The 18,993-nt window shown below is 41.0% G+C and overlaps 1 protein-coding gene across 1 annotated transcript in view; it reads left to right on the forward strand.

Annotated features, from left to right (window-relative positions):
* MCM8 (minichromosome maintenance 8 homologous recombination repair factor) overlaps positions 1-18,993 on the forward strand; it is an 88,244-nt gene that overhangs the window by 60,138 nt on the left and 9,113 nt on the right. The window contains exons 12-17 of the mRNA XM_030196309.1: positions 346-486; positions 4,960-5,101; positions 8,013-8,208; positions 8,550-8,769; positions 10,289-10,498; positions 17,073-17,149. Of these exons, the coding sequence (XP_030052169.1) occupies positions 346-486; positions 4,960-5,101; positions 8,013-8,208; positions 8,550-8,769; positions 10,289-10,498; positions 17,073-17,149 (986 nt within the window). The remainder of the gene's footprint in view (positions 1-345; positions 487-4,959; positions 5,102-8,012; positions 8,209-8,549; positions 8,770-10,288; positions 10,499-17,072; positions 17,150-18,993) is intronic.

Raw genomic sequence — 18,993 nt, forward strand, 5'->3', positions numbered from 1 at the left:
TCATAAGGCTTCATCAGGGTCAAATATACAACAGGCATCACATTAAGAAATCCTGTGTGTGTCTCGGAGACAGCTTCACATCTCCAAAATGGTGCTATGTGTTGTTTATTAGTTTTCTCTACATCTTAATTTTTTAGTAAAGATATCATTATTTTTAAAGTAATTTTAGAATTTGGCAGATTGGAGTGTAGGAGTTCAAGATGTATTCAAAAGAATTCCCTATGCTTTTCTGGATCCATTGCTCATGGAAAGATGGGGGAGGGATCCATTAACTAAGAATAGAACTATAAGTTGCTAGGAAGTTACAGTTAAAAATTCTGACGTGTAATGTTTTTATTTTAACAGATTGTTAAGGCAGGTTTATCACTAGCTCTGTTTGGAGGATGCCAAAAATATGTTGATGACAAAAATAGGATTCCCATCCGAGGAGACCCACACATTCTTATGGTTGGAGACCCAGGACTTGGAAAGAGTCAGATGTTGCAGGTGAGGCATAATTTACTAATTCATACACAGAAAGGGGTGGGCATATTTCTGCCATAGTTCTGTTGCAAGTAGATTTTGGAATTAGTTTATTTATTTATTTATGCATTCTTGTATCCCACTATTATCCAAAAACAAATTTTGGTTCAAAGTGGCTTACAATTTAAATTTTGGTGGAGTTACAATAGTGTTGTGCAATGTGGAGAGGGCATCTATAGTTCATGTGGTTATTCATAGTTTTTTTGAATAAAGAGGAGAAGGCAGTGGTAGCTTTTGTGTTCAGTTGTAGAGTTTTAGTGAGTTTATTCATATAGTTTTTGAAGGGTGGATTTGAAAGGAAGGCAATTATCTTTGTGATTAGCTGTAGAATTTTTTTGAAGAGGTAGGTATTCCTGTAAGCCAGGGGTTCTTAACCTTTTTTTGGTTTCTGCACCCCTTTAATTGATCAATGAAACTGTCACATCCACTTCCTTAACCACTTATCCACTAGTGACTGCTGACAGCTAAAATTGTCTCTAACTGTAGTTGCTAAAATTACAGTAATACATAGCTAATACTACTAATACCTGTCCTAAAAGGTGCCTTCTCTCTGTCTAGAACAGGGGTGTCCAACCTCGGCTCTTGCCAGGTCAGGTTAGGTTTTGGGGATTTCCATAATGAATATGCATGAGATCTATTTGCATACAATGGAGGCAGTACATGCAAATAGATCTCATGCATATTCATTGGGGAAATCCTGAAACCCTGACTGGATTGCGGCTCTCGAGGACAGAGGTTGGACACCCCTGGTCTAGAAAGTTTCAGTAAAGACCTTTGCAGATGGCAGCATAGCTTTGTGGCTCCGAAGGGGCTGCATTGAATTAGAGCGATTCTTCTTAGTGATAGACGCACTGCTATCGAGTCTTTGGCTAACAGTGCAGGGGAATGTATGCCGCCATGAAAGAGCCTGGAGAAATTCTGCTATACCGCCACACAGGGAGAGAAAGTGAGGTTGGAGTCAGCGGGAACTTTGGAGAGCGAGAAAACGATGGTGGCGATACCATGTAAATACGGGCGCCCAGTTATAGAACTGTCCTTCAGATGTTTTATGTTGGTAAATGTTTAAAGCAGGCTTGTCCAAGTTCAGTTTTCGAGGTTTGCAGACAGGCCATGTTTTCAGGATATCCCTATTTATTTTTGTTATTTATGTATTTGTAAAAACTTTTAACCCGCTTACACCTAAGCTGTTCACAACTGATGATTAAAAACAACTCGCTCCTAATCAACAGAATCTTCCACTAACAACAGAACCAACATCATTATATGTTAGGAAAGGTCTGTACAAATAAGTGGGTCTTTAATGCCTTCTTAAATTACAGCAAAGTTGGACTGAGCTATAAATATCAAGGAAACATTCCAAAATAATGGTCCTGCTACTTAAATGTTGGTCAGCCTGGTTTCTGCATAATGTATAGCCGTCAACGATGGTATAGAAAGTTGTCGTGCGTGTTCAGATCTTCCAGGCCTATGTAGCTTCACTGCCTATGAAAAAGAGGCCCACAAAGACAAATTGATTGGTAGAGAAGAGTTAAAATATTATACTACTACTACTACTACTTAACATTTCTAGAGCGCTACTAGGGTTACGCAGCGCTGTACAATTTAACAAAGAGAGACAGTCCCTGCTCAAAGAGCTTACAATCTAATAGACAAGTGAACGGTCGGTCCGATAGGGGCAGTCAAATTGGGGCAGTCTGGATTCACTGAACGGTAAGGGTTAGGTGCCGAACGCAGCATTGAAGAGGTGGGCTTTAAGCAAAGACTTGAAGACGGGCAGGGAGGGGGCTTGGCGTAAGGGTTCAGGAAGGTTGTTCCAAGCATAGGGTGAGGCGAGGCAGAATGAGCGAAGCCTGGAGTTGGCGGTGGTGGAGAAGGGTACTGAGAGGAGGGATTTATCCTGTGAACGGAGGTTACGGGCGGGAACGTAAGGGGAGATGAGGGTAGAGAGGTAGTGAGGGGCAGCAGACTGAGTGCATTTGTAGGTAAGAAGGAGAAGCTTGAATTGAATGCGGTATCTGATCGGAAGCCAGTGAAGTGACCTGAGGAGAGGGGTGATATGAGTATATCGGTTCTGGCGGAATATGAGACGTGCAGCAGAGTTCTGAACAGACTGAAGGGGGGATAGATGGCTAAGTGGGAGGCCGGTGAGGAGTAAGTTGCAGTAGTCCAGGCGAGAGGTAATGAGAGCGTGGACGAGAGTTCGGGTGGTGTGTTCAGAGAGGAAAGGGCGAATTTTGCTGATGTTAAAGAGGAAGAAGCGACAGGTCTTGGCTATCTGCTGGATATGCGCAGAGAAGGAGAGAGAGGAGTCAAAGATGACTCCGAGGTTGCGGGCAGATGAGACGGGGAGGATGAGGGTGTTATCAACTTAGATAGAAAGTGGAGGAAGAGGAGAAGTGGGTTTTGGTGGAAAGACGATAAGCTCGGTCTTGGACATGTTCAGTTTCAGGTGGCGGTTGGACATCCAGGCAGCAATGTCGGTTAAGCAGGCCGATACCTTTGCCTGGGTCTCCGCGGTGATGTCTGGTGTGGAGAGATACAGTTGGGTGTCATCAGCATAGAGATGATACTGGAAACCATGAGATGAGATCAGGGAGCCCAGGGAAGAGGTGTAGATTGAGAAGAGAAGGGGTCCAAGGACCGATCCCTGGGGAACACCAACAGATAAGGGGATGGGGGTGGAGGAAGATCCATGAGAGTGAACTTTGAAGGTGCGGTGGGAGAGATAGGAGGAGAACCAGGAGAGGACAGAGCCCTGGAACCCAAATGAGGACAGTGTGGCAAGAAGTAAGTCATGATTGACAGTGTCAAAAGCGGCGGATAGATCCAGGAGGATGAGGATGGAGTAGTGGCCTCTGGATTTGGCAAGGAACAGGTCATTACAGACTTTAGAAAGTGCTGTTTCTGTCGAGTGAAGAGGGCGAAAACCGGATTGAAGCGGATCAAGGATGGCATGAGAGGAGAGAAAATCAAGGCAGCGGCTGTGGACTGCGCGCTCAAGTGTCTTGGAGAGGAAGGGTAGGAGGGAGATGGGGCGGTAGTTGGAGGGACAGGTAGGGTCTAGTGATGGTTTTTTGAGGAGTGGCGTGACTACAGCATGCTTGAAGGTGTCGGGGACAGTTGCAGTGGAGAGAGAGAGGTTGAGGATATGACAGATGGAGGGGGTGATAGTAGGAGAGATGGTGTTAAGTAAGTTGGTGGGGATGGGATCAGAGGAACAAGTGGTGCATTTTGAGGAGGAAAGAAGGCGGGCGGTTTCCTCCTTGGAGATATCAGGAAAGGAGGAGAAGGAGGTCTGGGTTGGTTGGTTGAGGGAGAGGGTTGAAGGGTGAAGAGGAGGAGGTGGCTTGGTAGTGAACTCAAGGTTGATCTTTTGTATTCTGTACTATACTGATAGCCAGTGCAATTTAATTTCTACAAACGTTAAGTGCTTTATTTAAGAAATTAAATGTGGACTGGCAAGAGTTTATTTGCTCTGTTTAAGGAAGGATTTACTTTTTTTGCCTATGATTAGAATATTGAATAAGTGGAGAGCTTGAAGTAAAAGTTCAATCCTGCTCACTGAGGCTTTTTTCCTTCATCAATTAATATATGCTGTGATATTTACATTACAGAGCATATAGTGAAGGTATTTTGTGATGATGTGTACAAATTTACTGCATTCCAAAACTGGTTTAAGGCATCACTTGTTCAAGCTAGCTTTATAAATAATTTTATGAGATTTATGTACTTTTTTTTATTTACATGGATTAAGTGTGTATATGATTAATGTAATTATGAATGCAATTTTATAAACTGCCTAAAAATTGTACTATGTTTGGTAAAAAAGATTATTAGTTGAAATGAAATAACATATCAGTGGACTTTATTCCGAACCTCTACAAACGAATAGATTGATTAGGATTTAAAATTATGGATAATAAAACCATCATGGACTGTTGGTGAGAATGATGATTTTGGAAAATCGTCTCAAACTTTTAATAGTGAGCACTGAAACATTTCAGTTCACTTTCTTCCCATAAACGTAGGTTCCAAGAAGAGTTTGAGACACTTTATGTTCTAATTCTTTTTATATTATAAATTCAGTAATTTTTTTTGCAAGTGTTTAATAAGGATTACATAGGCAAAATTGATTCAGAAATAGTCCAGTTGTGGATACTAGTTAAGAACATAGATATTTAGTGAATCTATAAGTGAAATAAATAAATAGAAAAGTGAGTGACTACAATGTTTTATAGGCAAAATTAATTTATTGCAAGTCATCATTATTTCATTTATGTTGTAGACAGCTATGTTTTGCATTCACAAGGAGTAATAAATATCTAGCTGCTTGCGTGTTCTATCAGACTTAATTTCAAATGAAAGATTTTGTCAAAATAATGTATGCTATCTATCTACATAGACAATTAAATCATACTGTACTTTGTTCTTTTCCAGGCTGTGTGCAGTGTTGCCCCTCGTGGTGTATATGTATGTGGTAACACCACCACCACCTCTGGCCTGACGGTAACACTCTCCAGAGACAGTGCTTGTGGAGATTTTGGACTAGAAGCTGGTGCGCTTGTTCTTGGAGATCAAGGTGACCAAGTTAATGGCCTTCTGGAAGACTTTTAAATAGTCCCCCCCCCCCCCCCTCGGCAGCACAAGAATCTCAGGCATCTCAATTCTGCCCCAACCCCCCCCCCCCCTCCCCCCCATATACCTTCAAAACACTTTTACACAGCACCAGCTCTGCAGTGGTACATCTATGCTGACTGAGCTCCACTCTGGAGCATGACCTCTGACCTGTTCTGCCCGTTCGGAAACAGTAAGTCAGAGGGGGCGTGCTCCAGTGCAGAGCTTAGGTGACTTAGGTGTACCGCTGCAATGCCGGTGCTGTGTAGAAGAGAGTTTTATAGGTACACTTTTTTTTGGGGGGGGGGGGGGGATTGAGATGTCAGAGAGATTCTCGAGCTGCTGGCTGGGGGGGGGGGGAAGGGTTAATCATGGTAATCGCTTGTAATTTTTGTTATACTTGGGGGTTCGCAGACTTTGCTGTATTTGTATTATCCATATGCTTTCTGCTGGGTGAGCACAGACCATCCTAAAAGATACAGAAATCTCTTTATTTAAATGGTGCAAATTAAACATAGAAACTGAAAGGACTTAAGATATAGTTTGATGATGTGCTGTTCTTTGTGTAAGGGTTCATTTCTTTCAAATAAGGAGTCTGTAGGGAGGAAGGCTAGGGGAAGAATGGGTTAAGGCAAAAAAAGGAAGAAACTAGAGGAGGAGGATAACAGTGAAAAGCATAAAGCAGAATTGCAGAGAAAAAAGATGCATACATGAAATAGACCATACAAGATCTAAAAGGGTAAATTGAAAGGAACAAAACATTTATAGGTTGGCATCCTAATGTTCTAATATTTGTACACTGCTAATATTTGTATATGTACTATATATGTTAAAATCTGAACAAAATGATTTAACAATCACAAAATTCACCATGTGCAATATGGCAGTTTTTCAAAACCTCATACAATAAAAAAGACATGCTGGGGGGGGGGGGGGGTGCAGCAGAGATGGCATACTGCATCTGTGAGGTGGGGTGTGAGTGAGGCAGAGAGACGGGTATACGTGCATGGCCTCTACGTATATGCAGGTCACAGCAGTTTTAGCCCCAAAACTGCCCTTGACCTATACACAAAATTGACTATAGTCAAGTATATACTGTATATATAAAAGATAGCTTGTATTTGTTATATTCCCTTAATGGGAGTGTGCTGCCACCTCAACTGATACTACCAGTACCTCAGTGTAACTGTTACTGAAGCATATGGAAGACCTAGATTCCATTCCTGGGTCAGGCCTTTAGTCCTCATTCTCTGCTCTTGGGCTGAGTGGATGTGCTGTAAAGGCAGCATTCACAAACAACTGGGGGAAGAAGTGGAAGAGGAGCTTAGGAAGGCCAAAGTGATACCTCTTTGAAGCAGCGTAGGAACATGGTACTAAGTAAACAGGAGCAGGCTCCTCTTTAGCTTGGTATTTGGCACTCTAGGAGGCTGCCTATGCCTAAGTATGGGCCTGTATGGAATAATTAGCAATTTCATATGTGTTTGATTTTCAAAAGTGAAGCTGAAATCAGACCAGACAGCAAGGCTAGAGAAAAAGCAAGGCAGATGTGAAAAATAGAGCAGAAGATAAGCAGAGGAAAACAAAGTAGAAAAAAAATTAGAACAGGATGAGAGACAAAAATCAAGCTGATGAAAAGATGTATAGGCAGCATACATGGAGGGATACATGGAGGACATCTAGAAAGAGATTTAATTTAGAAGTGTTGGTAGGTCAGCAATAGAAAGCAATATTTGGTTCAACTTAAATTGGATTTTGGGGAGCTGTATTCTGTAAAATCGTTTTTCAGTCACTTATCAAATTGGAAGTAAAATTTCTCCATCAAAATCTAAATTACTCTTGTTGAAGGTGTTTGGCATCTGACAGTGTCATAGCAACTTGCACAATGCTCTTGTAAAAATCTCCTATTTAGCCTTTCCTCTCTGGGGAAAGAGGAAACTGGATCATTTGGTTTTAGGTTTCCAGTTTTCCAAATGTACTGACACATATGAAGTTGAACATTATTCTTCTACATTTGTCTTTACTGATAGAAACTGGCTTCAGATATGCCCAGCTGAGGGAAAAATGACTGGATAAACCACTGTTATGCAAATACAAGAGAGAACTTTGAAGTCTTATTTGACAGCTCAGCTACGCACTTTACATGCTTTGGATTTATGGTAGTAGATATATGAATAGTTTACATTCAAATATGTGACTTGAATGGAAGCTAGTGATGCAAAAGAAAAGAAGCAAATCAAAATCTCAATGTTTTTATCGATTTATTAAAATGTAATATACCACCCTTCCTGGGAGCATCACATGGTGGTTTACAATACAATAAAATAGCACATGAAAGGGAAAAGAATGCCAACAATGGATAGGAATGAAATCATCTTACCAAAGGGGAAGAGAGAAAAGGAGACAGTAATTAGTATAAGCTGCGGGAGGAGCAGAGAAAATCATGAGTCAGTGGATCCACAGGATCTCAGTACTAAATGTGTACTGTATTTTGCGTAAACATGTTGAAAATTCAGAACTGTATGTTAAATACTGATACATTTCCTCAAGTTAAAATAGGTATGAAGGTAGGAATTTCATGTTTAGGAAATAAAATAAGATCCTTAAGTGTGCCCATTCTCTTTCCTGTCACACATCTTTGTTGCTACCTAGCAAGACCCATGTCAAGGAAGTCAGGAAAAGAACTGCCACTAAAGAGCACAGCTTTTTCTTTTCATTGTTTTCCAGCTGTGAGATTCAGCTGCATATGCTGTCTAGTACAGCAGACACTCGTTACATGAGGCTAGTAGTTCGTGCATCGGATTTTTGTTTTTCAAATAGAAATGATGTTGTAATAATGGCAAATCCTCTTTTTATGCAACTTGTGTTAATGTTTCTAGGGATCTGTGGAATAGATGAATTTGATAAGATGGGAAATCAGCACCAAGCCTTACTGGAAGCTATGGAACAGCAGAGCATCAGCCTTGCCAAGGCTGGAATTGTTTGTAGCCTTCCAGCCAGGACGTCCATTATTGCTGCAGCAAATCCAGTCGGGGGACATTATAACAAAGGCAAAACTGTCTCTGAGAACTTAAAGTAAAGAAATGCTTTTGTTTCTTCCAAAATTAAGTGATTCGTTGCTCTAGATAACTATCTCTATGTGTAAATAAATATACATATGTGTGTATGTGTGTTTGATTATTCTGTGTGTGTGTGTGTGTGTGTGTGTTTGTGTTTGATTATTCTATGTTTGTTGATTATTCTATGGCAGTGTTGGGGGGGGGGAAGTGAATGTGCTGCCTTAGAGTAAAAAGAATAACTTTTTTTTTTTATTTGTGCGTAAATAGAAGTTGGACTATTTTTAAAGAAATTAAATTTGTGATTCAGTCATGGGAAGGGGGTTTCAGTTAACTCAGTTGTGTTTTTTTGCATTTTAGAATGGGAAGTGCTTTACTGTCAAGATTTGATTTGGTGTTTATCTTGCTGGATACTCCAAATGAAGCGCATGACCATTTACTCTCTGAGCATGTGATGGCATTGAGAGGTGGGAAGAAAGGAATGCTGAGCAGTGCTTCAGTGACTCGTTCCAACACACAGGATTCAAACATGTCTGTCCTCGAAGTGCTTTCAGATAGACCTTTAGCAGAAAGACTAAAGGTATATTTACTTGTCTTTTGTAATGATTGTTTGCCACTTTTTCCTTGTTGCTTTTTATCCACTATTTTAAAGAAGCTCATCAACATATTAAAGGGATCATGACTGTCAAGAGGATGACTTTGTGAAGGGTAATGTAATGCCATGTGTTATGAAATACAAAAGTGAGCAACAATGTCTTTTTCCAATTTTAATGTTGAAATGAATAAAGAATAATATGTGTCTGTATTGTAAATCAAGCTGCACGGCCAATCCATCATCTGCTGGAGACAGGAATACTGAAGAGCTAAGGCTGTACAGTGCCCTTATAGGGCAGAGCTCACAGCTATTTTCTGTATCCATCTGCTGGTTGGCAGGCATGGGTGGTATATCAAGAATCTAATAAACATAACCCACATGTTCTGGACTGTTCTGGTGATGATGTTAAGGAAATAGCTTGATTCTTAATTTTTGGAAAATTAATTAATTTGGGTTTTCAGTAATAAAGGGTGTGATTTCGTTTTATTTACTTTTATATATTTCTATAATTAATTAACATAAGTCATACTTTCAAGCTGAAAAATAAACTCCTACTGTAATGCATTTTGAATTGAAGAGCATTTTTCTAAAACTCACTCCAATTTTTGTCAGTTTTGAGTTATGCAATAAATTTTGTTCATAAAGGCAAGATTCATTTACTGTTGCTTATTCCTGTGCCAAAACTCACTAAGTCCATAGTATTTTAATGACTCTGTGTTGAATACTCAGTGCAAAACTCATTCAGTCCAAACGTCACTCCATATTTTTCTCAAAACTGCTGTTGATGAGTTGAATGAGTTTTGGAAAAGTGCTCTTCAATTGTATTTTGTTTAAATGAAATAATGTGAAAATGTACAAGTGTGTGAAAATTGTTGCAAGATACTGTATTGCCTTTGTGTGAGCTATATAGGGTCTATTCTAAAATCTAACAAAACAGAAATGTTTACATTCCAGAGTTCAATTTGAAGTTACTTTTGTGTATGCTATATTTCTGAATATTTGAAATTTACTTTTATTGGCAACCTCACAGCTATTTTTTTTCATTTGCTGCTCCTTTTGTTCTAATAGGGTTTTTACATTACAGCAGAACTTATGTTTTCCAGTTAACCTTCCAGTTCTACGTGGATTACAGTAAAAAGAGACTGGACATTTTTTGGAGAATTACAATATCAATAGTAGAAAGTTACAATCAGTTTAACCTAGATTGTAACTAAAAGGCCAATAAAATGATAAAATTACCTGCTGAATATATAAAATATGTACCTCTCTTTTAGGTGATTATACAGTCTTTCACTCAAGATGTCCTCTAAGTTGCATGTTGTGGCTTTGCCATTATTTTATTCTGGATGATTACTAGGCCAGAAACAGGGCAATGCCATCTCTGTCTTCTTACCCATTATACCATTCAACTTTGTTGTGTAGTTCTATTGTTCCAAATATAAAATACTCCATAGATATGTAAGAATAACTTTTATGTCCTAAGAAAAGTTTGTATTTAATTTAGGTCAGTCCTGGTGAACATTTTGATGCCCTTCCACATCTACTATTGAGAAAATATATTGGCTATGCCCGGCAGTATGTGCATCCTACGCTATCTCCTGAATCTGCTCAGGTTCTCCAGGACTTTTACCTTGAACTCAGGAAACAAAACCAAGGAGTTGATGGCACACCTATCACTACTAGACAGTTGGAATCACTAATTCGTCTCACTGAGGTACACCTTGAATACATAAAATGTTTTTCTTTTCTTGTATAGGAACAGCTAATACAGATCTTACTTCCTAACCCTAGATATATACTATAGGACCAATCACTATGTTGCTGTGTAGACTTGTCAGCCTTGCATAGTATGTGCAGAAATGATTAGTCATACAAGAGGGTGATTTCTTCTAATGATGTTGGATGTCAGACATTTCTAGCAAAATGGAGAAAGGTCTAATAGAATGTTCTAAGCATCTATGGAAGATCTTGTGTAGTTGCTGCCAAGTGATTCCCCTGAACCTGTCTGTCTTTTGAGACCCATTTGGGCTCATTTTCGAAATAGAAGGACGCCCATCTTTTGACATAAATCGGAAGATGGACGTCCTCTTAGAAACGTCCAAATCGGTATAATCGAAGCCGATTTGATGTCCTCAACTGCACTCTATTGCAGGGACAGCCAAAGTTCAAGGGGGCGTGTTGGAGGTGTAGCGAAGGCGGGACTTGGGCGTGCCTAACACTTGGACATCCTTGACCCATAATGGAAAAAAAGAAGGACGTCCTTTTCACCCAGACCTGTTTTTATTACGACTAAGGCACAAAAAGGTGCCTGAAATGACCAGATGACCACCAGAGAGAATTGGGGATGACCTACCATTACTCCCCCAGTGGTCACTAACCCCCTCCCATCCTCAAAAAACATCTTTAAAAATATGTCATGCCAGCCCCAGATGTCATACTCAGGTCCGTGACAGCAGTATGCAGGTCCCTGGAACAGTTTCAGTGGGTGAGTGCACTTCAGACAGGCGGACTCAGCACCATCCCCCCCCCCACCTGTTAGGTTTGTGGAGGAAACAACGAGCTCTCCAGAACCCACCAGAAACCCACTGTACCCACATCTAGGTGCTCCCCTTCACCCATAAGGGCTATGGTAGTGGTGTACAGTTGTGGGTAGTGGGTTTTGAGGGGGGGGGTTGGGGGCTCAGCGAGCTATGTACCTTGGAGCAATTTCTGAAGTCCACTGCAGTGCCCCTTAGGGTGCCCGGTTGGTGTCCTGGCATGTCAGGGGGACCAGTTCACTAGAAATCCTGGCTCCTCCCATGACCAAATAGCTTGCATTTGGTCGTTTCTGACATGGACGTCTTTGGTTTCGAAAATCAGAAACGTCCATATCTAGGGACGTCCATCTCTAAGGATGACCAAATTTAAGGATTTGGACGTCCCTGTCAGTATTTTCGAAACGAAAGATGGACGTCCATCTTGTTTTGAAAGTATGGGTTTCCCCGCCCCTGGATCGGGACGTTTTGCAAGGATGTCCACATCGAAACTTGGACGTCCCTTTCAAAAATGCCCTTCATTGTATGCAAATATATTTCATGCTTATTTATTGTGATAATACTGAAAGCCTAACTGGCTAGGTGTGCCTCCAGGAAAGGGGTGAAAAGCATCGACCTAGGCCATGCATCCTGGAGAGATGATACTTTTGGTCAAGCAAGTCTCAAGTTTAATTATGATTTGATATACTGCCCAGTTAGAGGACTGTCTAAGCAGTTTACAATACAAAACACTATTAACATGTTTGCATAATATTGTTAACTGTCTTTTTGTTGAACTATTGGGTGGCAAAAAATTTGCTGAAGAGAATATTCTAAGTATGAATGATTGCAAGCTTAATCTGAATTATTTTTTTAAGTATAGTAGATGTAGGAGGAAAAGACCCTAGATGCTCAGCTTTTTGTTGTGGATTTTTTTTCACGCTATGCCTTGCAAACTTCTTCACCGGTCTAAAAAACCTCCCGTTAAACAATTTTTTCTTTATTTTTTTCTACTTATGCAATATTAGAATTTTTCTTCTGTGCTTTTTAAAAATAGTATTTATATTGTGAACTTCTTCATTTCATTAATATTTTAAATAGAAAGGATATATATAGTAGATGAAATGCCAGTATGAGAACACTTATCTTAACTCAAATGACTGCTTGGCGGTTATCTCAACAGAGAGCCTCCGTTTCACTAAGTGCTTCTTCGAGAGACCAACCGCCGTACATGTGTTTCTTCAATTCATGCTTTCTCCTACATGTGTCCTGATTGTCAGCTTTCTTTTTTCTTCGGCTAGTAAGTCCAACTTTTTGCAAAAGTCATATTTCTCAGGACCTACTAATTATTAAGGATCACATACAGGCTTATTTTCGAAAGAGAAAGACGGCCATATTTCGACCCAAATCGGGAGATGGGCGCCTTTCTCTCATGGGCGCCCAAATCGGCATAATCGAAAGCCGATTTTGGGCGCCTCCAACTGCAGTCTGTCGCGGGAACGGACAAAGTTGACGGGGGCGTGTCGGAGGTGTGGTGAAGGTGGGACTGGGGCGTGTTTATCGGCCGAGGAGAGATGGGCGCGCTCAGCCGATAATGGAAAAAAGAAGGGCGCCAGAAGCAAGAATTTTCTGGACCCTTTTTTTTAAGGACAAGTCCCCAAAAAGTGCCCCAACTGCCCAGATGACCACCGGAGGGAATCGGGGATGACCTCCCCTGACTCCCCCAGTGGTCACTAACCCCCTCCCACAAAAAAAAAAGAACTTTAAAAACTTTTTTGCCAGCCTGTATGCCAGCCTGAAATGTCATAGCCAGCACCATCACAGCAGTATGCAGGTCCCTGGAACAGTTGTTAGTGAGTGCAGTGGACTTCAGGCAGGTGGACCCAGGCCCATCCCCCCCTACCTGTTACACTTGTGCTGGTAAATGGGAGCCCTCCAACCCCCCTCCCAAAACCCACTGTACTCACATCTCGGTGCCCCCCTTCACCCATAAGTGCTATGGTAATGGTGTAGAGTTGTGGGGAGTGGGTTTTGGGGGGGGGGGGAGATTTGGGGGGCTCAGCACCCAAGGTAAGGGAGCTATGGACTTGGGAGGTATTTTAATTTTTTATTTTACTTTTTACAAGTGCCCCCTAGGGTTCCCGGTTGGTGTCCTGGCATGTGAGGGGGACCAGTGCACTACGAATCCTGGCCCCTCCCACGACCAAATGCCTTGGATTTGTTCGTTTTTGAGCTGGGCGCCTTCGGTTTCCATTATCGCTGAAAAACGAAACCGCCCAGCTCAAATCTGCACAAATCCCAATGCATTTGCCCGGCACAAACCGTATTATCGAAACAAAAGATGGACGCCCATCTTTTTCGAAAATACGGTCTGGCCTGCCCCTTCGCGGACCCGTCCTCGGAGATAGACGCCCATGCAGATGGGCGTTCGCGTTCGATTATGCCCCTCATAGTAAAACAGTTCCTTGCAAGACAGCTATAAGATCTTATGTGATCCACAGAAACTTGACACCATGAACCATAATATTTTGATTAACAGGTTATAAGGCTTTGTTATTCATGGTACAGTTTTGAGCTGGTTTAGATCTTTTTTTTCTCAAATCAGTGCTTTGGTGTACAGAGTGGGAGTGAATGTTCGGATTGGTTTACAATCTCTGCTGGTGTGCCTTAAGGTTCATCGCTTTCTGCGCTACTTTTTTCTATTTTGCGCAACTCTTGTCACGTTTTGACATCACTGGGAGTTCAATCCAACCTGTATTTGACTACTGTAATGTCCTGTTAGGCCTTCCAAATAATATTCTTCACTCTTTACAGGTAGCTCAGAATGCAGCAGTAAGGTTACTAATGGGTTTGGCTCATTCTTGTCATATTACACCAGATCGAAGGGAGTTACATTGGTTACTAATTAAGTTTTGTTTGCAATTTAAAGTTCTCACTGATTTATAAAGCTTTGAATAATGAAACATCTCCCGCAATTGCGACTGCTCTAAAAATGTATCAACTGAGCCGTTGTTTGAGATCTATTGACAAATTACTGGTGGAAGTACCTTAATTTAAACAAACTAGGCTCGATGTCTATTGGCCCTCTATGGACATTGTTGAACATAAGAACAGCAATGTAACCCAGTATCCTGTTTCCAACAGTGGCCAATCCAGGTCACAAGTACCTGGCAGAAACCCAAATAGTAGTAACATTCCATGCTACCAATCCTAGGGCAAGCAGTGGCTTTCCTATATCTGTCTCAATAGCAGACTATGGACGTTTTCTCCAGGAACTTGTCCAAACCTTTTTTTTAAACCCTGATACGCTAACTGCTGTTACTACATCTTCTGGTAAAGAGTTCCAGAGCTGAACTATTCATTGAGTGAAAAAATATTTCCTGCTATTTATTTTAAAAGTATTTCCATATAGGGGTGGCGTCAAGATGGCATAATGTGTTGCCCTCACTGCCGTTAACGATAGTGAAGAAAAAGGCAAGGTGAGGGTTTATCCTTCTGAACCTCAGCCACATTCTATTCCAGTGTTTACCTGTCCTATGGAGTCTTTTATTAAGCATGAGGATGCGAGCTCTTCAGTCTCTGGAGAGTCGCCGGCTTGTCAGATCCTGCAGCCAGGAGGGGCATCGCCTGACTTCAGCACAGGAATTTCTTACTCCAGATCTACGGACATCTCTGCCACAACCATTGCTGCTGGGGATGCTGATTCCAGATCTGGAGGCTCTGCGGAAGTCGCTTGAAGCTTCTGGGCCAGGACGGAAGGACCCAACCATGCAAGAGGATGTGTTTTCTTCCTCTTTGGATCAGCTACCAGCAATAACCAGCAGGACAAGAACTGCCAAACCGTGAGACAAGGTGGCACCTGCTGTGGGCCAGTCTTTATTTGTGACGGGTTGGGTTGCAGAAATCACTCTTCAGAGACGTACCGTTTTCACACTTGAATTGATTTGGTTAGGCTGTTGCTGACTTAGGTAAAGTGTTATCTGTACAATTTGCTACATTAAATCGTAATGTTCAGTCTCGCATGCCTCCAATTAAATACTCTTCAAACTCGGATGAATCAGAACTTTCAATGCTTAGAAGACAGCACTTTACAAAACCAGAACACTGAATCAATGACCTTATGGTCAGAATACTGAAAGGAGATTTTAAGACAATCCATGAAGTCAAAATAATGAAATATTTTGACACCCACCAGACAGGATTTAGCAAAGATATGGGCTTTCTATCCCATTATAAACCACAAAATTATACTGCTTTGTCACTCTCTTATCAGCCATCTGTTAGAAGTAAGATGTCCCCCCAGAGGTCAGATGTCAGCCTGTTGCTTTGTCTGGTTCTGAGTTCCTTTCCTTGGTCCCGGATTCACACAGCACACAAGTGTGGCTTGGCAAAAGTTATTTTATCTAGAAGTCAGCTTACAGCACTTAGGGTAGAAAGATAATACAGCAGTGCTTTGGTGTGTCTCAGGGTCTGCCCAATGCCTTTCGGTGAATGGGAGTCCATGTGGATGTGGAATGGATGCAGGTGTGTGTGTGTGTGTATGCTTCTGTCTCTCTGTCCCTCTCTGGTGTTTAAATAATGAATTATTTTCCCACACACCGACCTATGATATAATTTGATTTACTTTGATCCTGTGTCTCCTGATTCACCAAGGAAGTGTGAATGCCTGTGAACTAGCACAATGGTATATTTCTATTGTTTTCCTATGCAGATTCTTGTCTGGTTTATTGCTGGAAGCACAGGTGTTAGGAGACATCCTGTCTTTCACTGACATTCCCAGGGGATCAGACTATGAGGGGAAGAGGGAATGTCAGAGCTGCTCTCCCAGAGGTCTTAGGCTGATACAGAGTAGGCCCTGAAGCCTCAGTTAAACTAACTCTTAGGGCCGTGCACAGCATAAGGTAATGCTGACACCATCCATCTCTCCATGTCTCTCACCCACCCAGCTCTCCCTATTTCTCACCTAACCCACCCCTCCCTCTTCTTGCAAAATACCATACTGTCCTTTGACTTCCATTTATGATGAGCACTCTGTTGCACTTTTTTAAACAAAGTTTATACTAAATTGTAAAAATTTGATCAGATGTTATAACTACATTTTCTAATTTTCCATCGAGTACAAACATTTGCATCGCACTAACTACTTCCTGTTAACATATGCAATTAGCATTATAAAGAATTGTAACCAACAGCCATGCATAACATTGTGTGCCTTATCAGCACTTCTGAAAGACTTCAAAGACATTTACAATTCTGACTCAATTATTATAAACAGCAATTTGCATATAGGAGATTTACTGGGATTGAGACCAAAGAAATAGCCTCTTACTGTCCTTTGAAGTCCATGTAACAATATTAAAAACAACATTCTTCATAACAGTAAGTTCTTGTGACCAATATATCAGTGACCTAATGGCTTTATGAGCAATAGCCATATGACGGGAACGCACTGTGACAATAAGTCCTTATGACCAATATTAGTGACCTAATGGCTAAATGACCAATAATAGATGTGCCCATTATACATATGACCACAAGGTCCTATGACCAAAAGGCGGTGTGATCAAAGACCCTATGACCAATTGTCCTATGATCAATAGTCCGTACACCCTGAAATATAAGTTGAAAGAGAGAGTTCCAGTTTTTCTTGCCATACATAGGTGATATAAATTTGAATTCCAATGCCTATTGGTTTCATTTTTTTTAACCAATTGCCTAATGATCACTGCAACTGTACATTAAAAAAAAATAACATCACCTAGCTTTCTATTTTAGGCACGGGCAAGGTTGGAGTTGAGGGAAAAATCAACCAAGGATGATGCCGAAGATGTCATAGAAATAATGAAACACAGGTAGCAATTCTCTTTAAACTGTTTTTTTACTTTTTAAAAATATTTTAAACGAATGGAAGGTAGGCATCTATTCTACTGATCAGACTACTGCAATTTATATTCAAGCTATAATTCCTTTAATTTTTCAGGTAGAAGTATCTGAGTTTTAATTCAATATTGGAGGTCCAATAGTAAAGCATTAGAAGTTCAGTGCGATATTAAGGGCCCCTTTTACTAAGCTGTGTTGGACGTAAGATGTGATACAGTGTCACAATGTAATTCTGCAATCTGCACGTACTACACCCTAAAAAAAAACAACATTTATTTTCTGAGGGGGCATGTTGGGCAGAGAGGGGGCATTCCTGCACTAACCAGTTAGCACAGATATATTACAGTGCACTAACTGGTTAGTCCACAGATACCTGGGGGCATTCCTGCACTAACCAGTTAGCACATGAGCCTTTATTGTCTAAAAATGGATGGTGCTAAGTGCTAACACGGTAATTTAAAAAACAAATGTCTGCACGCTAATGGCAACAGTGCATGGCCATTAATACAAAAAATAGAAAAAGCCATTTTTACGGCTGCTTTAAATGTGGCTTTAGTGCACGGAAAAACCCACAGCTTTGTAAAAGAACCCCTAACACTGTAAGCCCTCAAGGGACAGGGAAATGCTATATCTGAATGTAACATGCCTCAAACTACTGTTGAAAAAAGTGAGGCATTGAAGACTGAAAAATGTTCTTATTTGAATAAGTCTTTTAATCCCTAGTTCCTGATAATCTTGGAAAGAGAACATGGCAGTATGGAACAATAACATTTTAATTTACAAAGATTTGAGTATTTATTATAAATATAATGCATTCTGTGAATCCAGATTATTAGGTGCTAATTGGAGCTAGATAAAATCCCAGCACTCAGGCAGCTGTAGCAATTCACAAACGTATATGCATTCTTCTCTAGTGTGGATTAATTGGCAGATTAATTTTTGGCATCTGAGACCCCAGTGCTCAGAAGCAAACGCAGGCAGTAGAGATCCCTTAGAAGTTCAAAATTATAGATCCCTGTCTTTAATTAACATAGACGCAAAGATCTTTACTAAGAATTTTACATCTTGTTTACACTCTGTATTACCAAAAATCATGGAAAGCAGCAGGCAGGAAAGAGTGGGGTTCTTTCCTGCTCCTGAAGAGGCCATTACACAACCAGGGCTCCTCAAGGTAGGCCTGATGTGCAGCTCCTCCTCCTCCTATTGTGCTGGACTAGGGAATGTGCAAGGGAGGGGGGGGGGGAGAGAGGTCTGGAAAAATGTAAATGGGAGTATGAGTGCAGTGAGCAGGGTTGAAAAAAGGTTTCACTTTCAGTATTAAATATTATTTGTCCTTTAACCTATAGTCCTAAAAGGTTTATTTGCAATGCCTGTTAGGCCCATAAAATTGCACAAAATCTTCCTTTATGCTTTGAGCGGGGAGATGCAGGGAAGAAAATAAAGACTGGGGATGGAGTGGGAACGCAAAAAAATCTTTTGTTGCAGGGTGGGAATGGGGATGAATCTTTGTCCCCGCGTCACTCTCTAGTAGAGAACTCTGCCTGGGCATCCCTGAGCTAGATGAAGCGCTCCACCACTAGACTCCGCCAGAAGGATGTCACTATAAAGTGTAGCTGCATTTCCCTGCAACTCTACTTTCTGGATGTATGGTTTGTTATATGGCCAAAGTTAACTGTCCCAAAAGGGGGCGGGGTTTGGGGCATTCTGGGTCATTGTCATTTAGATGTATAACTTATATGACTAAGTGGCAATAATAGCTGCTGCACATCTAAATATTTCAGTGGGCCAAACAATAGAAGGTATCATTCAATTTGAA

This window comes from Microcaecilia unicolor, chromosome 3, assembly GCF_901765095.1.
Source record: "Microcaecilia unicolor chromosome 3, aMicUni1.1, whole genome shotgun sequence".
Lineage (NCBI taxonomy): Eukaryota > Metazoa > Chordata > Amphibia > Gymnophiona > Siphonopidae > Microcaecilia > Microcaecilia unicolor.